Source organism: Suncus etruscus, chromosome 3 (assembly GCF_024139225.1).
Source record: "Suncus etruscus isolate mSunEtr1 chromosome 3, mSunEtr1.pri.cur, whole genome shotgun sequence".
In the NCBI taxonomy this organism is placed as follows: Eukaryota; Metazoa; Chordata; class Mammalia; order Eulipotyphla; family Soricidae; genus Suncus; species Suncus etruscus.
This window is the reverse complement of record NC_064850.1, coordinates 93,759,594-93,780,983: the sequence shown is the minus strand read 5'-3', so window position 1 is coordinate 93,780,983 and position 21,390 is coordinate 93,759,594. Positions and strand designations below refer to the sequence as shown.

The window sequence follows — 21,390 nt, the reverse complement described above, 5'->3', positions numbered from 1 at the left end:
TTTTAGTATCATTAAAATTATATAGTGGCATCATGTTTAATTGTGAAATGATCTGTGTAGGAATTTTTATTTCTTTAGAATGCCCTTTTATTTTATAAAATAATTTATTATTTAAATTGTGGAGAACTAACCAGTGAAGTCGCATAGTTAAGAATTTTCTCTATGGCAAGGTGTTTAATTTAAGATATTAGATTTTTAAATAAATATAGAAGAGGTTAATGTGTTCGAGCGGGTATATTATTTAAATTTAGCTTTATAAATTTTATAAACTTTATAAATTTATCTTCATAAAATTTATAAAATTTTAAGTATTACATGGAGTTTTAATAAATAACAGAGTGATTCCTTGACATATTTATGTCCAGTAATAAACTTCTTTTGTTTTATATACATGAGTAATGTTGGTTTGCAGTTTATTTTTGTTTTAGTTTTTTGAGTTATACTAGTTTTAGAAAACACACTGAGAAGTGCTCCTTTTAATTTTGCATAAGATATTGTAAACACACTCATGATTTTTATCTTATTGTTTTTAAAAGCTCAAAAGTATTACATTTGAATTTAGACATATTTTGTTCTGTACTTTCTTCATTAGAGTTTACAATTCTCTATTTTGATTCCTTTATCATTAGAAATTTTTTCCTAAATATTTCTATTGAAGCAACATGATTACAAGCATGTTTGTAGTTGGATAATAGTTATATATATAAAAAACGAATACCCCCCCCACCAATACAATGTTCCCATCACCAATGCCCTCCTCCTCCCATCCCTTGCTATCATTAGAGAATTTGTTAATTGGTCTTGAAAGTATACCTAGTAGAAAATTATTTCTTTTTTTAGAATGTTGTGATTTGTTTCATTATTTATGATCGTTCTGATAAGATGTAGAATTTTGGACTACTAATTCTGATCTTTCAATATTTCTATTATTTTTGACAATAAGTATATGTCATTTAAATTTTTATGGACAGCATTCATGTTTTCATTTTTTCTGAAAACAGCTTTTATTATTATAATTTTGTCAATATTATAGCTTATGTTAATATTTTTGGATTGATTTTGGATGTTTCACTTGTTTCTTTATTTATATATTTTGGCACATATCATACAATTTTTTAAAAGTTTCAAATATATTTTAACTGTCTTATTTCTCCTCACTGTCTGTGTGTGACTCCTAATAAATTAGATTGGGGGGTTGTTTTTTGTTTCAGCCACACCAGGCAGTGCTCAGTGCCTACTTCTAGTTCTGAGTCAAAGGATCACTACTGGTGGACTCTGACAACCATAAGGGATGTCAGGAATCAAACTAGGTGGGATCCATGTGCAAGGCAAGAAATGCAATATTACTCTGATGCCAGATTTGGTCTTTGTATTGTTACACTCCCACATTGATTGGATAATTTTTAGATCTATTTTATTTTCTTTACTGTTTTTTTTCTACTGTACTGAATAATGTTTGTAGATAGATAGATAGATAGATAGATAGATAGATAGATAGATAGATAGATAGATAGATAGATTGATAGAGAGATAGAGAGAGTGAGAGAGAGATCTTCCATAAATTCATACATCTTACATGGTATGTTTTCATTAGACTTCTAAATCTGCAATGGTATTTTAAAAATTTTAGTTAACAATGTTTTATTTTAAAATCTTAATTTTCTTTACATATTTATATAAGTTACTTAATGTCTTGTTTTTTTAATTTTTTCCAAGCATCTGTATTATGCATTTTTGTTAGATATGAAGATAACCAAGAAATAAACAAGTTTAGCTATAGAGTTGATAGTCTAACTAGAGGGACAGAAAAAGGTGTCCAAAGGGCTCTTATTTTCTAATTTACTTGAATACAGGTATCCCTGGAACTGGGGTGGGATGAAATTCCTATACTCATTCTTTTATCTACCACTTCTCCCAGAGAAAGATAATCCTCAGAGAATTTTACTATAGCTTCCTCCTTCATCACACAATTAGATATAAGTACTGACCTTGCTCCCTTGTTGGTTGTCCCTGAACACCTTGTTGGTTGTCCCTGAAAAATGAACAATAAGTGTCCTACAGGGAGGACAATTAGGGTGCTTTAACACATGAAGCTGGGAACACTCTGACCCCATGCTTTTTTTCTCTAATATCTGTCAGGTTTTCTCAATCTTCCTGTTTCAGGTTGCTCCTGTTTCAGGTCTGTTTACCCAAAGCTGTACCCCATCACATTTTTTACAAAGACTGACTAAAAATTTTCCTCAGATAATTCTAAACCTGTTATATTAGTGTTGCTGTCAGTTTTTGAGTTTTTCTTATTCTCAATTTGTAATATATCCTTTGAGTTACAATCACTTATGATGAATATTCTCTAACATAAATCCATAGTTTAAGAAAATTATTCCTTGCGCCTTTGGATATTTTGCTACTTAGGTTAGGTCAAAAATTAACATCTTCCACTTATACATCACTGTAACCTGTATGTACAATGAATCTTCTTGCTGAAAAGCCAGAGTGTGGGTCTTCACAGATACTTTTCTCTCAGGATGGATAGATAGCTGCGTTTCCATTACTGCTTCTCAGTGTTTTTTATTGACACTTCTCTTTTTTTTATTTAAACACCTTGATTACATACATGATTGTGTTTGGGTTTCAGTCATATAAAGAACACCACCCATCACCAGTGCAACATTCCCATCATCAATGTCCCAAGTCTCCCTCCTCCCCACCCGACCCCCGCCTGTACTCTAGACAGGCTCTCCATTTTCCTCATACATTCTCATTATTAGGACAGTTCAAAATGTAGTTATTTATCTAACTAAACACATCACTCTTTGTGGTGAGCTTCATGAGGTGAGCTGGAACTTCCAGCTCTTTTCTCTTTTGTGTCTGAAAATTATTATTGCAAGAATGTCTTTCATTTTTCTTAAAACCCATAGATGAGTGAGACCATTCTGCGTTTTTCTCTCTCTCTCTGACTTATTTCACTCAGCTGAATAGATTCCGTGTACATCCATGTATAGGAAAATTTTATGACTTCATCTCTCCTGACAGCTGCATAATATTCCATTGTGTATATGTACCACAGTTTCTTTAGCCATTCGTCTGTTGAAGGGCATCTTGGTTGTTTCCAGAGTCTTGCTATGGTAAATAGTGCTGCAATGAATATAGGTGTAAGGAAGGGGATTTTGTATTGTATTTTTGTGTTCCTAGGGTATATTCCTAGGAGTGGTATAGCTGGATCGTATGGGAGCTCGATTTCCAGTTTTTGAAGGAATCTCCATATCGCTTTCCATAAAGGTTGAACTAGATGGCATTCCCACCAGCAGTAGATAAGAGTTCCTTTCTCCCCACATCCCCGCCAACACTGTTTATTCTCATTCTTTGTGATGTGTGCCATTCTCTGTGGTGTGAGGTGGTATCTCATCGTTGTTTTGATTTGCATCTCCCTGATGATTAGTGATGTGGAGCACTTTTTCATGTGTCTTTTGGCCATCTGTATTTCTTCTTTGTCAAAGTGTCTGTTCATTTCTTCTCCCCATTTTTTGATGGGATTAGATGTTTTTTTCTTGTAAAGTTCTGTCAGTACCTTGTATATTTTGGAGATTAGCCCCTTATCTGATGGGTATTGGGTGAATAGTTTCTCCCACTCAGTGGGTGGCTCTTGTATCTTGGGCACTATTTCCTTTGAGGTGCAGAAGCTTCTCAGCTTAATATATTCCCATCTGTTAATTTCTGCTTTCACTTTAAACTTTACTACAAAGCAATAGTTATCAAAACAGCATGGTATTGGAATAAGGACAGGCCCTCAGATCAGTGGAATAAGCTTGAATACTCAGAGAATGTTCCCCAGACATACAATCACCTAATTTTTGATAAAGGAGCAAAAAATCCTAAATGGAACAAAGAAAGCCTCTTCAACAAGTGGTGTTGGCACAACTGGGTAGCCACTTGCAAAAAACTGAACTTAGACCCCCAGCTAACATCATGTACGAAGGTAAAATCCAAATGGATTAAGACCTCGATATCAGACCCAAAACCATAAGATATATAGAACAACACGTAGGTAAAACACTCCAGGACATTGAGGCTAAAGGCATCTTCAAGGAAGAAACTGCACTCTCCAAGCAAGTGACACTTCTCTTAAGGAGAGAGGTCTTGTTTTGCCTGGAAGTTAGTTAAAGTCATCATTTTCCACTCATTTTCCTCTGATAATCTGCTAGAAGTGTGTGTGGGTGGGGTGGGGGAGATTCCTTATCATCCTTATGTAGTAGTGGAAGTGAGGCTTTTTATCATTTCCTTTGGGTAACTTAGACTGAGTAGAGTTGATATTATATTCTTTACTGAGCTCATTGCAACTTGTCTAGAAGGAAAGACCCAATCACCTATTCAGCCTTATCTGACTTAAACCATTCTAAGGGAGTCTACGGTCCCACTTGTAAAAGCTCCACACACCAGTAATTCAACCTGGAGGAGTGGGTCTGGATCAGGGGCTGCAGCAGAAAGTAATTCAAACTAGACTGGTAAGGGTTAAACATGTATCTGGGGATCTTTCAACCTTATGAAACAGGAGTAAGATGCCAACTAGACTGAGACTGGAGTATTTATTGGGAAATTTAGAACAACCCCCATGAGTGGGGGAGTGAAGGCAAAGGACCTACCTAATTGTAAATAGGAAAAAAAATGTATAGTGGATCTAGGTGAACTTTTGATATGTAAAATAGAAATCCACCTTTATTTAGGATGAAGAGCTCTTAATCCGACTGACACAAACAACATGCTAGTGTAGAAATTCAAATTTTGCTGATATGTAGTATCACAAGTAAGCACAAAATTGTTGTATCTTTTGACTATAAAAAGTTTATTGTTTAACTTTTTAAGTGTGATTATCCTGTGCTGATTCATTTTGAGTCATGATTCATTCTGTTCTTTTATTCTGTATTTCAAATATGATATTTTAATTTTAATTTTATGTATTAGTTAATTTTGATGTTTTCTTGTTATGCTTCTACATTTCAAATATCTTTCCTTATGCTTGCTGAATATTTGTTATTGTTTTTTGTTTCCTTTATTTTAAATGTTTCATCTGAGGTTAGATTTATCACCCAATATAATGTTTTTCTTTGGAAATGTTTGTGTTCCTTATTGTCCTGCTTTTGGGTCAACAGTCTTATTTTACATGAGTCTATTGCTTAATCTGTTAAGTTCTAGTCTATGAAGCTGGATAGATTTCAAAGATTATAAACTTTAAAAGGTTAGGAAAGGGGAATTGGTGAATCCTCATCACAGGGTAAAGAATGTCTGATACCAAAAAATGATTTGGCACACATGTAAAGTGTTCTCAATTCAGAGTTTTACCCTTTGCCCCCAGAAAAAATGGCATTATGTTAGATAAATTAATTATATTTTATTTCCTTTGTGTGTTTAAAAAGCATTTGGTTATAAATCAACTATCTGACATTAATCTCAATTCCTGTAGCTTCTCAGTTTCAGTATCACATAACTTTACTTTCAACTTTATGATGAATGATATGAGTTATTGTAGATTTTTAAGATAGCATGGGTTTAAAACAAAGTTTTCTACCAACCAGAGATTGAATGCAATCCTTACTACTCTTTCATGACTTAATCCGCTGTTCTTATTGGCATACAAAGAAACACACACACACACACACAAACATACACAGATACACACATCCAAAAGGTGCTACCTTTGTCTATATTCATTGAAGAAGAGTCTTCCAGTTTTCTTGTTCTTCTTAGATTAAAACAAAAAGAAAGCTATGTTTATTTATCAATTTGCTTAAAATCACTTTATTTTAAGATTGAGAGCAAGATATATGTATTCCTTTCTTCATTAAACTCACTGGAACTAGATCATTAAATTAAACATGGCATTTAAAAGCTGGCTTCCCTTTTTTTTTATTCTCACTTCTCTATTTTTACGTTTTAAGAAGAAATCTTAACCCAATAGTTCATTTGTCTGGTTGTGAGATAATGTTAAATAGTTACTAAAATTGCTGATTGAAGAATTATTTCAAATTACCTGAAACAATGCATAGGATGGTCTAAAAAGAAAAAAATAGCACTAAAATATAACTTATATATAGAATTATTTTCAATTACTGTAAAGTTACCTGGATTATCATTGCTGATTTCAGAGGCTTTACCTGTACAAAAGAAATGTATTTCATCTAATGATTAGAATTTCTGGATATTGAGTACAGAACTACAGTTATCAAGTGAGAGTAGTGATGAGGATGAAGTGAACAAGAAATGACACTAGAATTGTGGTGGTGGGTCTTTGGGACTCTGGTGATGCTGGAGAAAGGACAGTAATTTGTACATAAATGTAAATACTACAACGATATAAACTCAGCTACAATTAAGATAAATAAATTACACGTAACCTAATAAACAAGCACATAGAAATGTTCAACACAACATATCAACTGAACTTTAAATTGAATTAAATTATGTGATGACAGTGTACATCTATTAAAATAGTCAACCTCCATAATGCTGTCAAAAATCAAATGGTAGGGGCTGGAGAGATAGTACAGTGGGAAAGCGTTTGCCTTGCATCATGCAGCCAACTCAGGAGGGACCGTGGATTGAATCTCGGCATCTCATATAGTCTCCTGTGCCTGCCAGGAGCTATTTCAGAGTGCAGAGCCAGTAACCGGAGTGCTGCTGGGTGTGATCCAAAAACCAAAACAACAACAACAACAACAACAACAAGAAAATCAAATGTTAGAATAATAATAACTCCCATCATTGTTGGTGGAAAAAGCAAAATGTTACAGCCATTTTGGAAATGCTTTGTCATACACTTTTTTATATTAATATCTTTATTTAACCACCTTGATTTTTACAAATATGATTGTAGTTGGGTTTCAGTCATGTAAAGAACACTCCCCCTTCACCTGTGCAACATTCCCAAAACCAGTGTCCCAAATCTCTCTCCTCCCTCTCCCTCCCCAACTTGTACAGGCTTTCTTTTTTTTTTTTTAATATAATTTTTATTTTGATCATAGTGGCTTACATATTGTTGACAATAATATTTTAGGTACATATTTACATAAAATCAGGGGGGATTCCCATCACCGGTTTGTCTTCCCTACTCCTCCTTTTTTGTCCTACCTTCCATATCCTCTTCCCTCCCCCCCAGTGCTACTAGAATATGTGGTCCCCTCTGTACCTATCCTATTACTTCGTAGTCTTACACCTGTTTGGTCCTGATGCCTCCTTTATTTCCCCCTCTAATTGGGGGGCAGGACTAGCTAGTTCAAGTTATGTGGTTTTGTTTGAAGAGGAGAAACAGGCTTTCTACTTTTCTCATTCATTCACATTGTTATGAAAGTTCTCGATGTAGTAATTTCTCTAACTGCACTCACCACTCCTTGTGGTGAGCTTCATGTCATGAGCTGAACCTTAAAGCCCTCCTCTCTTTGTCTCTGAGAATTATTGCAAAAATGTCATTTCTTTCTTTCTCTCTTCTTTCTCATTCATTCTTTCTCTTTCTTCCTTCCTTCCTTCCTTCCTTCCTTCCTTCCTTCCTTCCTTCCTTCCTTCCTTCCTTCTTTCTTTCTTTCTTCTTTCTTCTTTCTTTCTTTCTCTTTCTTTCTTTTTCTTCTCTTTCTCTCTTTCTTTCTTTCTTTCTTTTTTTTCTTTTCTTTCTTTCTTCTTTTCTTTCTTTCTTTCTTTTTTCTTTCTTTCTTTTTTTTCTTTCTTTCTTTCTTTCTCTCTTCTTTCTCATTCTTTCTTTCTTTCTCTCTCTCTTTCTTTCTTTTCTTCTTTCTTTCTTTCTCTCTCTTCTTCTTCCTTCCTTCCTTCCTTCCTTCCTTCTTCCTTCCTCCTTCCTTCCTTCCTTTCTTTCTTTCTTTCTTTCTTTTTTTTTCTTTCTTTCTTTTTTTTTCTTTTCTTTCTTTCTTCTTTCTTTCTTTCTTCTTTCTTCTTCTTTTCTTTCTTTCTTTCTTTCTCTCTTCTTCCTTCTTTTCTTTCTTTCTCTTCTTTCTTTCTTTCTCTTTCTTTCTTTCTTTTTTTTCTCTTCTTTCTTTCTTCCTTCCTCCTTCCTTCCTTCCTTCTTTCTTTCTTTCTTTCTTTCTTTCTTTCTTTCTTTCTCTTTCTTTCTTTCTTTCTTTCTTTCTTTCTTTCTTTCTTTTCTTTCTTTCTTTCTTTCTCTTCTTTTCTTTCTTTCTCTCTTCTCTTCTTTTCTTTCTTTCTTTCTTTCTTTCTTTCTTTTTCTTTCTTTCTTTCTTTCTTTCTCTTTCTTTTCTTTCTTTTCTTCTTTCTTTCTTCTTTCTTTCTTTCTTCTCTCCTTCCTTTTTCGTCCTTCCTTCTCTCCTTCCTTTCTTCCTTCCTTCCTTCCTTCCTTCCTTCCTTCCTTCCTTCCTTCCTTCCTTCCTTTCCTTCCTTCCTTTCCTTCCTTCTTCCTTCCTTCCTTCCTTCCTTCCTTCCTTTCTTTCTTTCTTTCTTTCTTTCTTTCTTTCTTTCTTTCTTTCTTTCTTTCTTTCTTTCTTTCTTTCAAAAAACCCTTCAACAGTGAAAGATTTTCATCACCAATGTCCCATGTGTCCCTCCTCCCCACCCCACCCAGCCTGTGCTCTTGACAGGCTTTCTATTTTCCTCATTCATTCACATTTAGTTATGATGATTCTCAGTGTAATTATTTCTCTAATTGCACTCATTACTCTTTGTGGTAAGCTTCATGTCATGAGCAGGACATTTCAATCCTTCTATCTTTTGTATTTGAGAATTATTGCAAAAATATCTTTTATTTTTCTTAAAACTCATAAACGAGTGAGACTATTCTGCTTCTATCTCTCTCCTTCTGACTTATTTCATCAGGATAATAGATTCCATATACATCCATGTATAGGAAAATTTAATGACTTCATCTCTTCTGACAGCTCCATAATATTCCATTGTATATATGTACCACAGTTTCTTTAGCTATTCATCTATTGAGGGGCATCTAGTTTGTTTTCAGAGTCTGACTATCGTAAATGGTGCTGCAATGAATATAGGTGTGAGGAAGGAATCTTTGTATTGTATTTTTGTGTTCCTAGGGTATATTCCTAGGAGTGGTATACTGGATTGCATGGGAACTCAATTTCCAGTTTTTAGAGGAATCTCCATATCACTTTCCATAAAGGTTGGACTAGAAGGCATTCCCACCAGTAGTGGATAAGAGTTCCTTTCTTTCCATATCCCCGCCAGTACTGCTTATTCTCATTCTTTGTGATGTGTGTCAATCGCTGTGGCTTTGTCATATTCTTACCATTAATACAAGTAATAACGCTCATTGTGATGTATTTCAATGAATGCAATGCATGTTCATATAAAATATGCACATGTTACAACAGCTGTATAATTTTTAAGACTTAGAGACAAGTCAATATTAAAGCAAGGTTTACTGGCACAGAACATTGTTAACTTAAAAATGAGTGTGCTCTAGTTATTCTTTGGCCAAATAGAGAAGAGTAATATTATTTTATAATTTAATATATTTAATCACACATAATGTGATTTGTACAGCTGCTTATTTGGTGAGTCATTTGATATTAATGAATATTGGTGATACTGCTACTCACAAACACCTTTCCAGGTTTTTATAATAGCAGCCAAACCTTAACAGTCAACTCTTTATGATGTCTGGTTTTAATAACTGTTTTTACATAAGAGCAAGTTGCTCTAAAGACAGAAGCATATTTCAGTGAATGTTTCATAAAATTAATCAATACTTATGTGAAGCAAGTAGTGAGAGGTTATTGTGCATAGTTTTGAAATCATCAGGCTTTTATTTTATTTTATTTTATTTTTGCAGCTGTGTGACTTTGTTTTGTAAGTTATTGGTTTGTTGCATGTTAAATGGTCTGATTAACTTATAAAATCCTTGAATCTTTAGTTTAGTGCTTTGGCTATTTTGTATATTCACCAAAATATTCAAATTTCATTGGTGGATTTTTGTCCTTTCTGAGTGGGAAGTGCCACATTATTCCTTAGGATTCCTACTTTCTACAACTTTGATTTAGGTTTGAATGATTTCACATTTGAAGGTAGAAAGCTGAGTAATTGCTTAGGGTTCTGTAGCTTGATGTTCAACTTTGAGAAAGACTTGGGAATATCCACTAATAAAAGTAGATTTCACAGATACTTGTCATCTTTGGAAGGCTTTTCTCTTCATCTCTCTATGAGCTGTTTGACTTCATAGCACAGTTCATAAAAATCCTGGCAGGTTTTCCCCCTCATCTCCATGAGCTGTTTGACTTCAGATCATAGTTCATAAAACTTATGAGCATGAGCCTGTGACTCAGTCACTGCATCTCAAGGTGATAAACAAGATTTTAATACTTTCAGTAACTTCACGCTGACATTTTTGAAATGCTCTGATTTTGAGAAAAGTTATGTTTGCTACTGTTGATATCACATTGTGGAGCTGTAGTGGATATGCACATATTTTTCTGTAGTATGATGTAGTGTTATAGAATTAAATCGCTCTAGACTGAAATGATTCAGTTCTCTCTTTAAAAATGTGACCAATCTCTGGGGCCAGAGAGATAGCATGGAGATAGGGAGTTTGCCTTGCATGCAGAAGGATGGTGATTTGAATCCTGGCATCCTATATGGTCCCCCAAGCCTGCCTGGAGCGATTTCTGAGCATAGTAGAGCCAGAAGTAACCCCTGAGAGCTTCCAAGTCTGACCCAAAAACCAAAAAAAAAAAAAAAAAAAAAGTGACCAATCTCTACTCTCCGTTATTGCCAGCCTGAAATGGCTATGATTTTATCCAGATTAGGGCCACTTAACTTTGCAAATGTTAGCTCAAGATTATTTTTAGTGATAAAACATGTCATCAAATAAGCTCTCACTCTTGTGGAGCCATGAGTGGCTTCCAATGCTTGCAAATTTTGCGGCTATCTTACAAATTAAAATGACCAGTAGGTCAGCATTTACTTACATTGTCTTGTGACAAGCCAGAGGGAAAAGTTTAAAATGTCCTGAAAAATGCTGTTCATCAATATATTGTCTAAAAAATCAATAATCTGATCTGAGATAGTTCTCTTAGAAAAAAATAACACTGTGTAACAATTTTACTTTGTTTGTTGCTTGCAACTCTGCCACCTGTGTAGTGTTAGCTTATTCATTAAATCACTTGCCTGACTATTATTGTCTCTGACAGTGGTCCTCAAACTATGGCCCTCGGGCCATATATTGTATTTGTATCTGTTTTGTTTCTTCATTGCAAAATAAGATATATGTAGTGTGCATAAGAATTCGTTCATAAGTTTTGTTTTTACTATAGTCGAACCCTCCAATGGCCCCCTGTTTAAAAAGTTTGAGGACCCCTGGATATAAAGGGGATTAAAGACAGTGTTTTTAAACATATATACAGCCACTGAGAAACATACATATTGAATACAGCTGAAGAATATTGACTATCTCGACACATATGACTCCTCACTTTATTGAAACCATTGAGTTCAATTATCCAGGTGCATTTGACCGTCCAGTTCAATTTCTGTCATTTCATTTGGTTCCTGGGCACCACCAATTGTATTTCTTAAGTAGAGAGCCAGAAGTAACTAACCCCTCAGTATTGCTTCAAAGTTAAAAAAATATTAGATTTTAGTTTTAGGATCTACCCTAAGGGCCCCAAAACACCTCTTTTTCTAAAAGACATTTGCATTCCTATGTTCACTGCAGTACTATTCACAATAGCCAAGAATTAGAAACAATATGAGTGACCAGAGAAAAGATGACTGAACAAAGAGACTGTAGTGTTTATAAAAACACAATAGAATACTACTTGGATATAAGAAAAGATGAAAGCATGCAATTTGCCACTATGTGGATAGTACTAGACGATATCATAATCAATAAAGTTGATGATACAGAGTGACACAAATACAAAATGATCTCTCACTTGTGGTATATTAATAAACATAAAAAGGCAATAACAAATGACCAAAAGCAACAGAATCTGAAATCCTGTCTATGGAAATTTGCTTACCAAGAGTGGGAGATGTGTAACACAGAAAATATACTGATACAAGGTTGAAGGGAGGCACACATTCTGGGATATAATGTTGGAATATTGTATGTGAAAAAGTATCATAGACAGTATTGCAAATCATGGTATCAAGTGACATTAATAAAAATGGGCAAGGGGTAGAACCATGGATGTAGTGACAATATGTCAGCCATTGTTTGCTTTGTATATTCTCCTAGAATTCTTTTCCTGAGAGTAATTAATTATTTAAAATTTTATTCATGCAAATTAGTATCAGAAATAGCAAAAGTAAATTATTGCAAAATATAATTTACTTTAAAAAAGTTGTTTTCATTTGGGGGACACATTTGGTGCTACACAGAGGTTACCACTGGCTCTATACTTAGAAATTATTCCTGGCATAGGGGAACTATATGGGATGAAGGGGATTGAACCTGATTCTGCCATTTGGAAAGCAAATGCTCCACTTATCATTCTTGCCCCCTTAAAATACTTGTTAATTACTACTGGGTAATAATACTCTATACGGTTGGGGTGTAAATATATGAATATAACATGCCATATTACCATAATTCAAGTGCCACTACTGTTATCAAACTAAACCAATATGCTTATTTCTTCTGTTCTGTAGTTTATTTAGAGCTGAGTTGTTCTCTAATATTTTGATAGTTTGACACTACATTGAATCAATACAGTGCTTTGGAAAGAATGGTCATTTTGAGTACGATAACAATTCTTATTAATTAACAGGTGTTGTTTAACTAAGTATATACATATATCAGGATCAATTTTAGGGATAAGTAAATTAATGAAGCCTTGATTCTTTTTCTCTATGTTCAGATTCAGTTGTATATAGCCACTCACTGTTCTGTACCCTAGCTCTTCTAGGAATATTGAATCAGGAGTAAACCCTGAGCATCACCAGGTATGTGTATGACCAAATACACACACACACACACCACACACACACACACACACACACACACACACACCCCAAAACCTAAATCTTAAGAGGAAGTTATTTATAACTTTGTTCCTCTATTCACAATTGAGAGCTCAGTTAGAAAGATTACTTCATTGTTCTGAGCAATGCTTAACTTACTGGAAAAAAGATTTGCAACTGACCTTATGACAACCTTTGCATTGCTTTGATAGTGTGTAAATTTCTAACTGGTAAAGCACATGTTAGACAAATAGAAATGGCATTTCAGATCTATAATTCTTAAGGGTTATTGTGTGAAAACCTTTGGGAAAGATAGAGCACAGTGTTCTCAAATTTGATTTGAAAATAGCACTGCAGGCCAGCACCCCTATCTCCCTGTCTTCTGTGCTGTGCTCCATTTTTGGTCTGATTTCATCCTGTGTGTGGCTCATCTGCAGATGGCTTGCGTTCCCTGGAGGCTTCCCTGTAGGTGAGTTTACACGCCCAGAAAGGGAATGCCACTGAACTCTGCTGGAAATTAGATGCCAGCACCCCTATCTGCCTGCATTCTGTGCTGTGCTCTATTTTTGGCCCGATTTCATCCTGTGTGTGATCATCTGTGGATGGCTCCACTTCCCTGGAGCATTCCCTGTAGGTGAGTTTACAAGCCCAGAAAGGGTGGAGCCAGAGGAGCAGGGCCACTCCGCTTTGCTTCCCAGCAGTACACATCATTTAGCCAATGAATACAACTACAACACATAGAATAACCCACAATACAAGTGTGACAATAGGGAAACAACGCATGCCAGCGCCAGACATAGAGAATGATGATGGCAACTCTGATGACTTGAACATGACCAACCAACTAGTCAGTCTCTCAGATAAGGAGTTTAGAGTCGCAATATGGAAGATGTTCAAAGAACTCAAATAAAGTATAGAAGAGAACACTAATAAGAATCAAGAGAATATGAAGATAGAAATCAGAAACTCCAAACTGAAATTTCAGGTCAAATAACAGATCTGAAAAACTCAATAGATGAATTGAAGGAAAACATGGTTGAGATTTCACATGGGTTAACAGCAGCTGAGGATAGAATTAATGCACTGTAAGATGAGATGAAAAACAATTCCATACAGCAGAAGAGATTGGAAAAAATCCTTAAAGAAAATGATCAAACAATGGAAAAATTACTCAAAGAATGGGAACAGATGACAATAGAAGTCTATGATAAGCTCAACAGAAACAACTTAAAAATAATTGCGTCCCAGAGACCCAGGAAGAAAATCTCCAGGAAGAATCAACAGTCAAGAACATCATTAAAGAGAAATTACCAGAGCTATTGAATACATGCGATCAAATCCTGCATGCCCGAGGAGTAGCAACTAAAAGAGACCCCAGAAAAAACACCTCAAGACACATCCTACTTACAATGACAAATCCCAAAGGTAGAGACAGAATTCTGAAAGCAGCAAGATTAAACAAGAGAAATTACATTCAATGGAATATCCTTTAGATTTACTGCAGACCTGTCACCGGAAACACTCAAGGCTAGAAGGCAGTGGTGGGACATAGTGAGAAAACTCAATGAAATAAATGCTTTGCCTAGAATACTACACCCAGCAAAACTCACTTTCAGGTTTGGAGGAACAATACATGGTTTCACAGACAAACAACAGCTCAGAAACTTTACAGACTCAAAACCATTCTTAAAAGAAGAACTGAACAGCCTACTTTAAGACAAGACTGACCAACAAACACACCAAACTTCGATATAAAGATGGCAATAACTCCCAGGACAATTCTTTCTCTTAATGTCAATGGACTAAATGCAGCACTTAAGAGACACAGAGTGGCTAAATGGATCAAAAAACTCAATCCAACCTTCTGCTGCCTACAAGAAATGCACCTGAATAGTCAGAACAAACATAGACTCAAAATAAAAGGCTGGAAGAAAATCATCCAAGCAAACAACACCCATGAAAAAGTTGGAGTGGCCATACTAATATCAGATGATGCAAACTTTGTACTTAGGAAAGTTGTAAGGGAAAAAGATGGACATTTTGTATTAATCAGGGGATACATACAGCAGGAAGAAATCACTCTTCTAAACATATATGCACCGAATGAGGGGCCAGCAAAATGGTTAATAAAATTGTTGACAAATCTGAAAAGTAATATAAATACCAACACAATAAATGTGGGAGACCTCAACACGGCATTATCAACACTTGACAGGTCAACCAGACTGAAACAAAATAAGAATATACTAGACCTGAAAAGAGAAATTGAAGAAAGAGGCCTAGTAGATATATACAGGAAACTCCACCCCCCAAAGCCTGGATACACATACTTCTCTAATGTACATGGGACATTCTCCAGGATAGACTACATGCTTGCACATAAAACATACCTCCATAATATCAAGAGGATAGAAATTTTGCAGGCTACCTTCACTGACCACAAGGCCCTGAAATTATATGTGAACTGCAAAGGGACACAGAAGAAAAACTTTAATACCTGAAGTTAAACAGCCTAATAATGAATAACCAGTGGGTCCGAGATGAAATCAAAGAGGAAATCAAAACCTTCCTAGAAACAAATGACAATGGAGACACAAACTATCAGAACCTATGGGACACAATAAAAGCGGTACTGTGAGGAAAATTTATAGCTTTGCAAGTACACATTAGGAAAGAAGAAGGGGCATACTTGAATAGCTTAATTACACAGCTCATAGAATTAGAAAGTACTCAATAATAAGACACAAGAATAGGAGACAGAAGGAAATAACAAAGCTGAGAGCAGAAATCAATGAAGTGGAAACCTGAAAAATAATCCAAAAGATCACCGAAAGCAGAAGTTGATTCTTTGAAAAAAATAAACAAGATTGATATACCACTGGCAAAACTAACAAAGAAAGAGAGAGAAACTTGATAACTCATATTAGGAATGAAAAAGGAGAGATCACTAATGATATGGCAGAGATCCAAACGGTATTCAGAAACTACTTTGAGAAAATCTATGCCACTAAAAATGAAAACCTGGAAAAATGGAAAAATTTTGTAATCTTATAATCTTTCACGGTTGAATTAAGAGGATGTAGCATATCTAAACACACCCATCACTATAGAGGAAATTAAGACAGTAATCAAATATCTGCTCAAAAATAAAAGTCCAGGCCCAGATATATTTACTAATGAATTCTTGCAAACCTTTCAAGAGGAACTTCTACCAATCCTGGCAAGACTCTTTTATGAAATTGAAAAAAAGAGGTACACTTCAAATAAATTTATGAAGCCAAAATCACCTTGATACCTAAACCAGACAAAAATGCTACCATAAAAGAAAATTACAGACCAATATCGCTGATGAACACAGATGCAAAGATCCTCAACAAAATCCTGGCAAATAGAATTCAATGCCTCATTAAGAAGATCATCCACTATGATCAAATAGGTTTCATCCCAGGATTGAAAGGGTGGTTTTACATCCATAAATCTATCAACATAATACACAACATCAACAACAAGAAAAATAGAAATCACATGATCATATAAATAGATGCAGAGAAAGCATTTGATAAGGTCCAAAACCCATTCTTGATCAAAACTCTCAGCAAGATGGGAATGGAAGGAACCTTTCTCAATATAGTTAAGTCCATCTACCACAAGCCAGAGGCAAATATTGTCCTTAATGTGAAAAACTGAAGGACTTTCCTCTGATTTCTGGCACAAGACAAGGCTGGCCTCTCTCACCACTCCTATTCAACATAGCACTGGGAGTACTTGCTGTAGTAATTAGGCAAGAAAAATATATCAAGGGAATTCAGATAGGAAAGAAAGAAGTCATGATCTCGCTGTTTGCAGATGACATGATACTCTACCTAGAAAACCCTAAAGTCTCTATGAAAAACCTACTAGAAACAATAGACTCATATAGCAAGGTGGCAGGCTGCAAAAATAACACAAAAAAATCACTGGTCTTTCTATACACCAATAATAATAAGGAAGAAATGGACATTAAGAAAACAACCCCATTCACAATAGTGCCACACAAACTCAAAGATCTTGGAATCAACTTGACTAAAATGTGAAGGACCATACAAAGAAAACTATAAAACTCTGCTCAAAGAAATAAGAGAGGACAAGCGGAAATGGAAGCACATACTCTGCTCATGGATTGGCAGGATTTACATCATTAAAATGGCAATACTCCCCAAAGCATTGTACAGACTTAATTTAATCCCTCTAAAGATACCCATGATATTCTTCAAAGAAGTGGATCAGGCACTTTTGAAATTCATTTGAAACAATAAACACCCTAGAATAGCTAAAGCAATCATTGGGGAAAAGAATATTGGAGAAATTACTTTCCCCAACTTTAAACTGTACTACAAAGCAATAGTTATCAAAACAGCATGGTATTGTAATAAAGACAGGCACTCAGATCAATGGAATAGGCTTGTATACTCAGATAATGTTTCCCAGACATACAATCACTTCATTTTTGATAAAGAAGCAAGAAATCCTAAATGGAGCAAAGAAAGCCTCTTCAACAAGTGGTGTTGGCACAACTGGATAGCCACTTGCAAAAAATTGAACTTAGACCCCCAGCTAACATCATGTACGAAGGTTAAATCCAAATGGATGAAAGACCTCGATATCAGATCTAAAACCATAAGATATATAGAACAACACATAGGTAAAACTCTCCAGGACATTGAGACTAAAGGCATCACTAAGAGGAAATTGCACTCTCCAAGCAAGTGAAAGCAGAGATTAACAGATGGAAATATATTAAACTGAGAAGCTTCTGCACCTCAAAAGAAATAGTGCCCAGGATACATGAGCCCCCCACTGAGTGGGAAAAACTATTCACCGAATACCCATCAGACAAGGGGCTAATCTCCAAAATACACAAGGCACTGACAGAACTTTACAAGAAAAAAACATCTAATCCCATCAAAAAATGGGGAGAAGAAATGGACAGACATTTTGACAAAGAAGAAATACAAATGGCCAAAAGACACATGAAAAAATGCTCCACATCACTAATCATCAGGGAGATGCAAATCAAAACAACAATGAGGTACCATCTCACACCCCAGAGATTGGCACACATCACAAAGAATGAGAACAAGCAGTGTTGGCAGGGATGTGGAGAGAAAGGAACTCTTATCCACTGCTGGTGGGAATGCAGTCTAGTTCAACCTTTACGGAAAGCAATATGGAGATTCATCCAAAAACTGGAAATCGAGCTCCCATATGACCCAGCTATACCACTCCTAGGAATATACCCTAGGAACACAAATATACAATACAAAAACCCCTTCCTTACACCTATAATCATTGCAGCACTATTTACCATCGCAAGACTCTGGAAACAGCCAAGATTCCGTTCAACAGATGAATGGCTAAAGAAACAGTGGTACATATACACAATGGAATATTATGCAGCTGTCAGGAGAAATGAAGTCATGAAATTTTCCTATACGTGGATGTACATGGAATCTATTATGCTGAGTGAAATAAGAGAGAGAGAGAGAAAGACACAGAGTGGTCTCACTCATCTATGGGTTTTAAGAAAAATGAAAGACATTCTTGCAATAATAACTTTCAGACACAAAAGAGAAAAGAGCTGGAAGTTCCAGCTCACCTCATGAAGCTCACCACAAACAGGGACGAGTTTTGTTAGAGAAATAACTACGTTTTGAACTATCCTAATAATGAGAATGTACGAAGGAAATAGAAAGCCTGTTTAGAGTCCAGGCGGGGGTCGGGTGGGGACGAGGGAGATTTGGGACATTGGTGATGGGAATGTTGCACTGGTGATTGGTGGTGTTCTTTATTTGACTGAAACCCAAACACAATCATGTATATAATAAAGTTGTTTAAATAAAAATATTTAAAAAAAAAGAAAGAAAAGCACACCAAATGTTAAAAAAAAAAGTATACTTCATGGGAATTAAAGATTTCTAAAGAAGCCATTTATATCTGATTTATTAAAACTCCTAATTAGTATAGATATCACGAACTATGTAGTACAATGCATTTACATTATAGTGAATTTTATTAATACAAAAATGTTGATGCAAATAATTTGAAAACAAAAAATTTTGGAATATAATTTCCCAATGGAAAAGTAGTAGAAGTATATATTTTATATATTTATGAAGTTTGTGGTTGGAAAACTGTTCACATTTTGAGGGCTTTTTTTTTTCTTCTGGTTTTTGGGTCACACCCAGCAGTGATCAGGGGTTACTCCTGGCTCTATGCTCAGAAATCGCTCCTGACAGGCTTGGGGATGCCAGGATTTGAACCACCGTTGTTCTGCTTACCGCTGTGCTATCTCTCTGGCCCCATTTTGAGGTTTTTAACTCCCTTCTCTACTCCTGACTTCTACAAAGTATAAAAAGCAGACATCATGTGAATTGGGATGAACATAATAAGACCATGTTTTTCCAGTTAACATTAAATCTGACTAGATATCACTGACTATTAAAACATAATGTATGGATATATGTGTATGCACATAGTGAGAACAGAGGTATACATCCATATACATTTGATTGATATACAAGTATGTTTCAACAAATTATTTTTGCCTTAACATACTTTAATATCTTATTCAGATTTTTTCTTGATTAGCTAATTACACATAAAAATAGCACTGCATAAAAATTTTAAACCTCAGAAATATGAAGATCCTTCTGAAAAATGGTTTTGATTTTGTTTTGTTTTTATTTTTAATGGTCCTTGATTGTGAGATGATAGCATCTTTTTTATGAACATCACAATTCCCCTGTCAATTCTATTTATAAACCTTTCTCCTCTTAGTTCAATTTATTATAGTTTTCAAAATCTGTGGTAAATTGTGCAAACTGCAGTTAGAAAATATTTAGTACTGGATGTTTTATATTTTGTGGACTCATCTGACCTGTGATGCTATCTATTTTATAACTTCCTTGATTTCCTACTTTCCTATTCTCTTAACATTGTCTATATTTTATGGATTATATTTTTCTTCTTTTTAAAAATGGTTTATGACACTTTTATTTGTTTTGTTTATTTTGGGGGGGCACACCCAGCAGTGCTCTGGGCTTACTTTTGACAGGACATTAGAGAACTTATGGGATGTCAAGTTGGTCATGTTCAAAGCAAGAGCCCTACTGTACTATTGCTACAGAAGGATCAGGAGGGTGAAATGCCAGGTGGGTTATTTGGTTGTTTAAATCTCATCTACTGAAAAAGTGTCCAATTAGGATACATGATGGGAAATGGGGGTGGGAAATAGCAGCAGAAGCTCTAGCTAGTCTCTCTTCTCATGTGCCAGAGGGATGAGAGGATTAGGTATTTTGTATACCTTGACAGTTGGTTGAGTACAAGCTAGCCACATAGAACTAAACAGGGTAGATAAAAGCGAGGGCTCAGAGATATGTACTGACAAGCATCTCAAATCTGTACACCTGTGGTGGTACCCAGAGATGGTGTAAGCCAAGATGGAATAAAAAAGAATGGCTAGGTTTCAGCTGAGAGGGACCCAACATCAGTTACAGAGCACAGGATCTTACCCATACACAGGTGACCTTAGCCCGATGCAGAGGCCCAGGGCTGCAAGGGCTGCAGGGCTGCATGCTGCAGAGGTCCAAAGTTTCCAGGAACGAGTGCTGCAAAGCTCGCAGGGGTCTTTGGGGCCCAGCTGCCAGGTAGGGCCAAGAGTTCACACAGGCACATCAACATGTAGCGACTGCCTGCCAGGGACTGAGAGAGTGAGGAGGAGGAAAACTAAGTATCTATTTATTCCTCCTGGAGTCTCAGTACTGCTGCTTCTGTCCCGGAGCTTCAGAGTAAGGTAGATAGAGAGGGATGGAAATTCACCCTCTAAAGGTGACTGTGGGGAGGAGCTGGTGGGAATGCCCCTGATTCAAGGCATTATGTACCTAAAATATTACTGTTAAACATTTGTAATCTACTTTTGTCAAAATACAAATTATTTTTTAAAAAGGGGATAGCTATAAAGAGGCAGCAATTCATTGATGCTTTATCTCAACCACTCCCCCACCCCCTTGAGCTAGCAAGCACTGCTCTGGTCACTATCCTGGGCCCCCTGCAAAGGTCCAAGTTTTAATTTTATACCTGGCTTGACAAGGGGGCATGTCCAAGGGATGTGTTCAGGTTTAACTGTCATTACAGTGGAGGTATCTAGGGACATGTCCGGTCTAACTGTCAATTTGGGGGTACCCAAGGGCCCTGTCCAGGTCCAAATATCATACATCAGCAGCCCAAGACTGATGAAATCTCAGATTTCAGGGAACCATTTGGGTATTGCTCAAGAAAAGCCTAGCCACAAGATTTCAGAAGTCCTACTGGAACTGGAATCATGAAATAGAATGAGAAATGCAATGCATGAATAAAGGAGACATTTGGGAAAGAACTCTAAAATTAACTAAGTATTTGAACTGTACAATAAACTAT

General features: G+C 35.7%; 1 protein-coding gene across 1 annotated transcript in view; it reads right to left on the bottom strand.

Annotated features, from left to right (window-relative positions):
• Positions 1–20,502: 20,502 nt before the first annotated feature.
• Positions 20,503–21,390, bottom strand: part of ADAM28 (ADAM metallopeptidase domain 28) — a 198,778-nt gene continuing 197,890 nt past the window's right edge. Inside the window, exon 23 of the mRNA XM_049770830.1 lies at positions 20,503–20,676. Within this exon, the coding sequence (XP_049626787.1) occupies positions 20,503–20,676 (174 nt within the window). The remainder of the gene's footprint in view (positions 20,677–21,390) is intronic.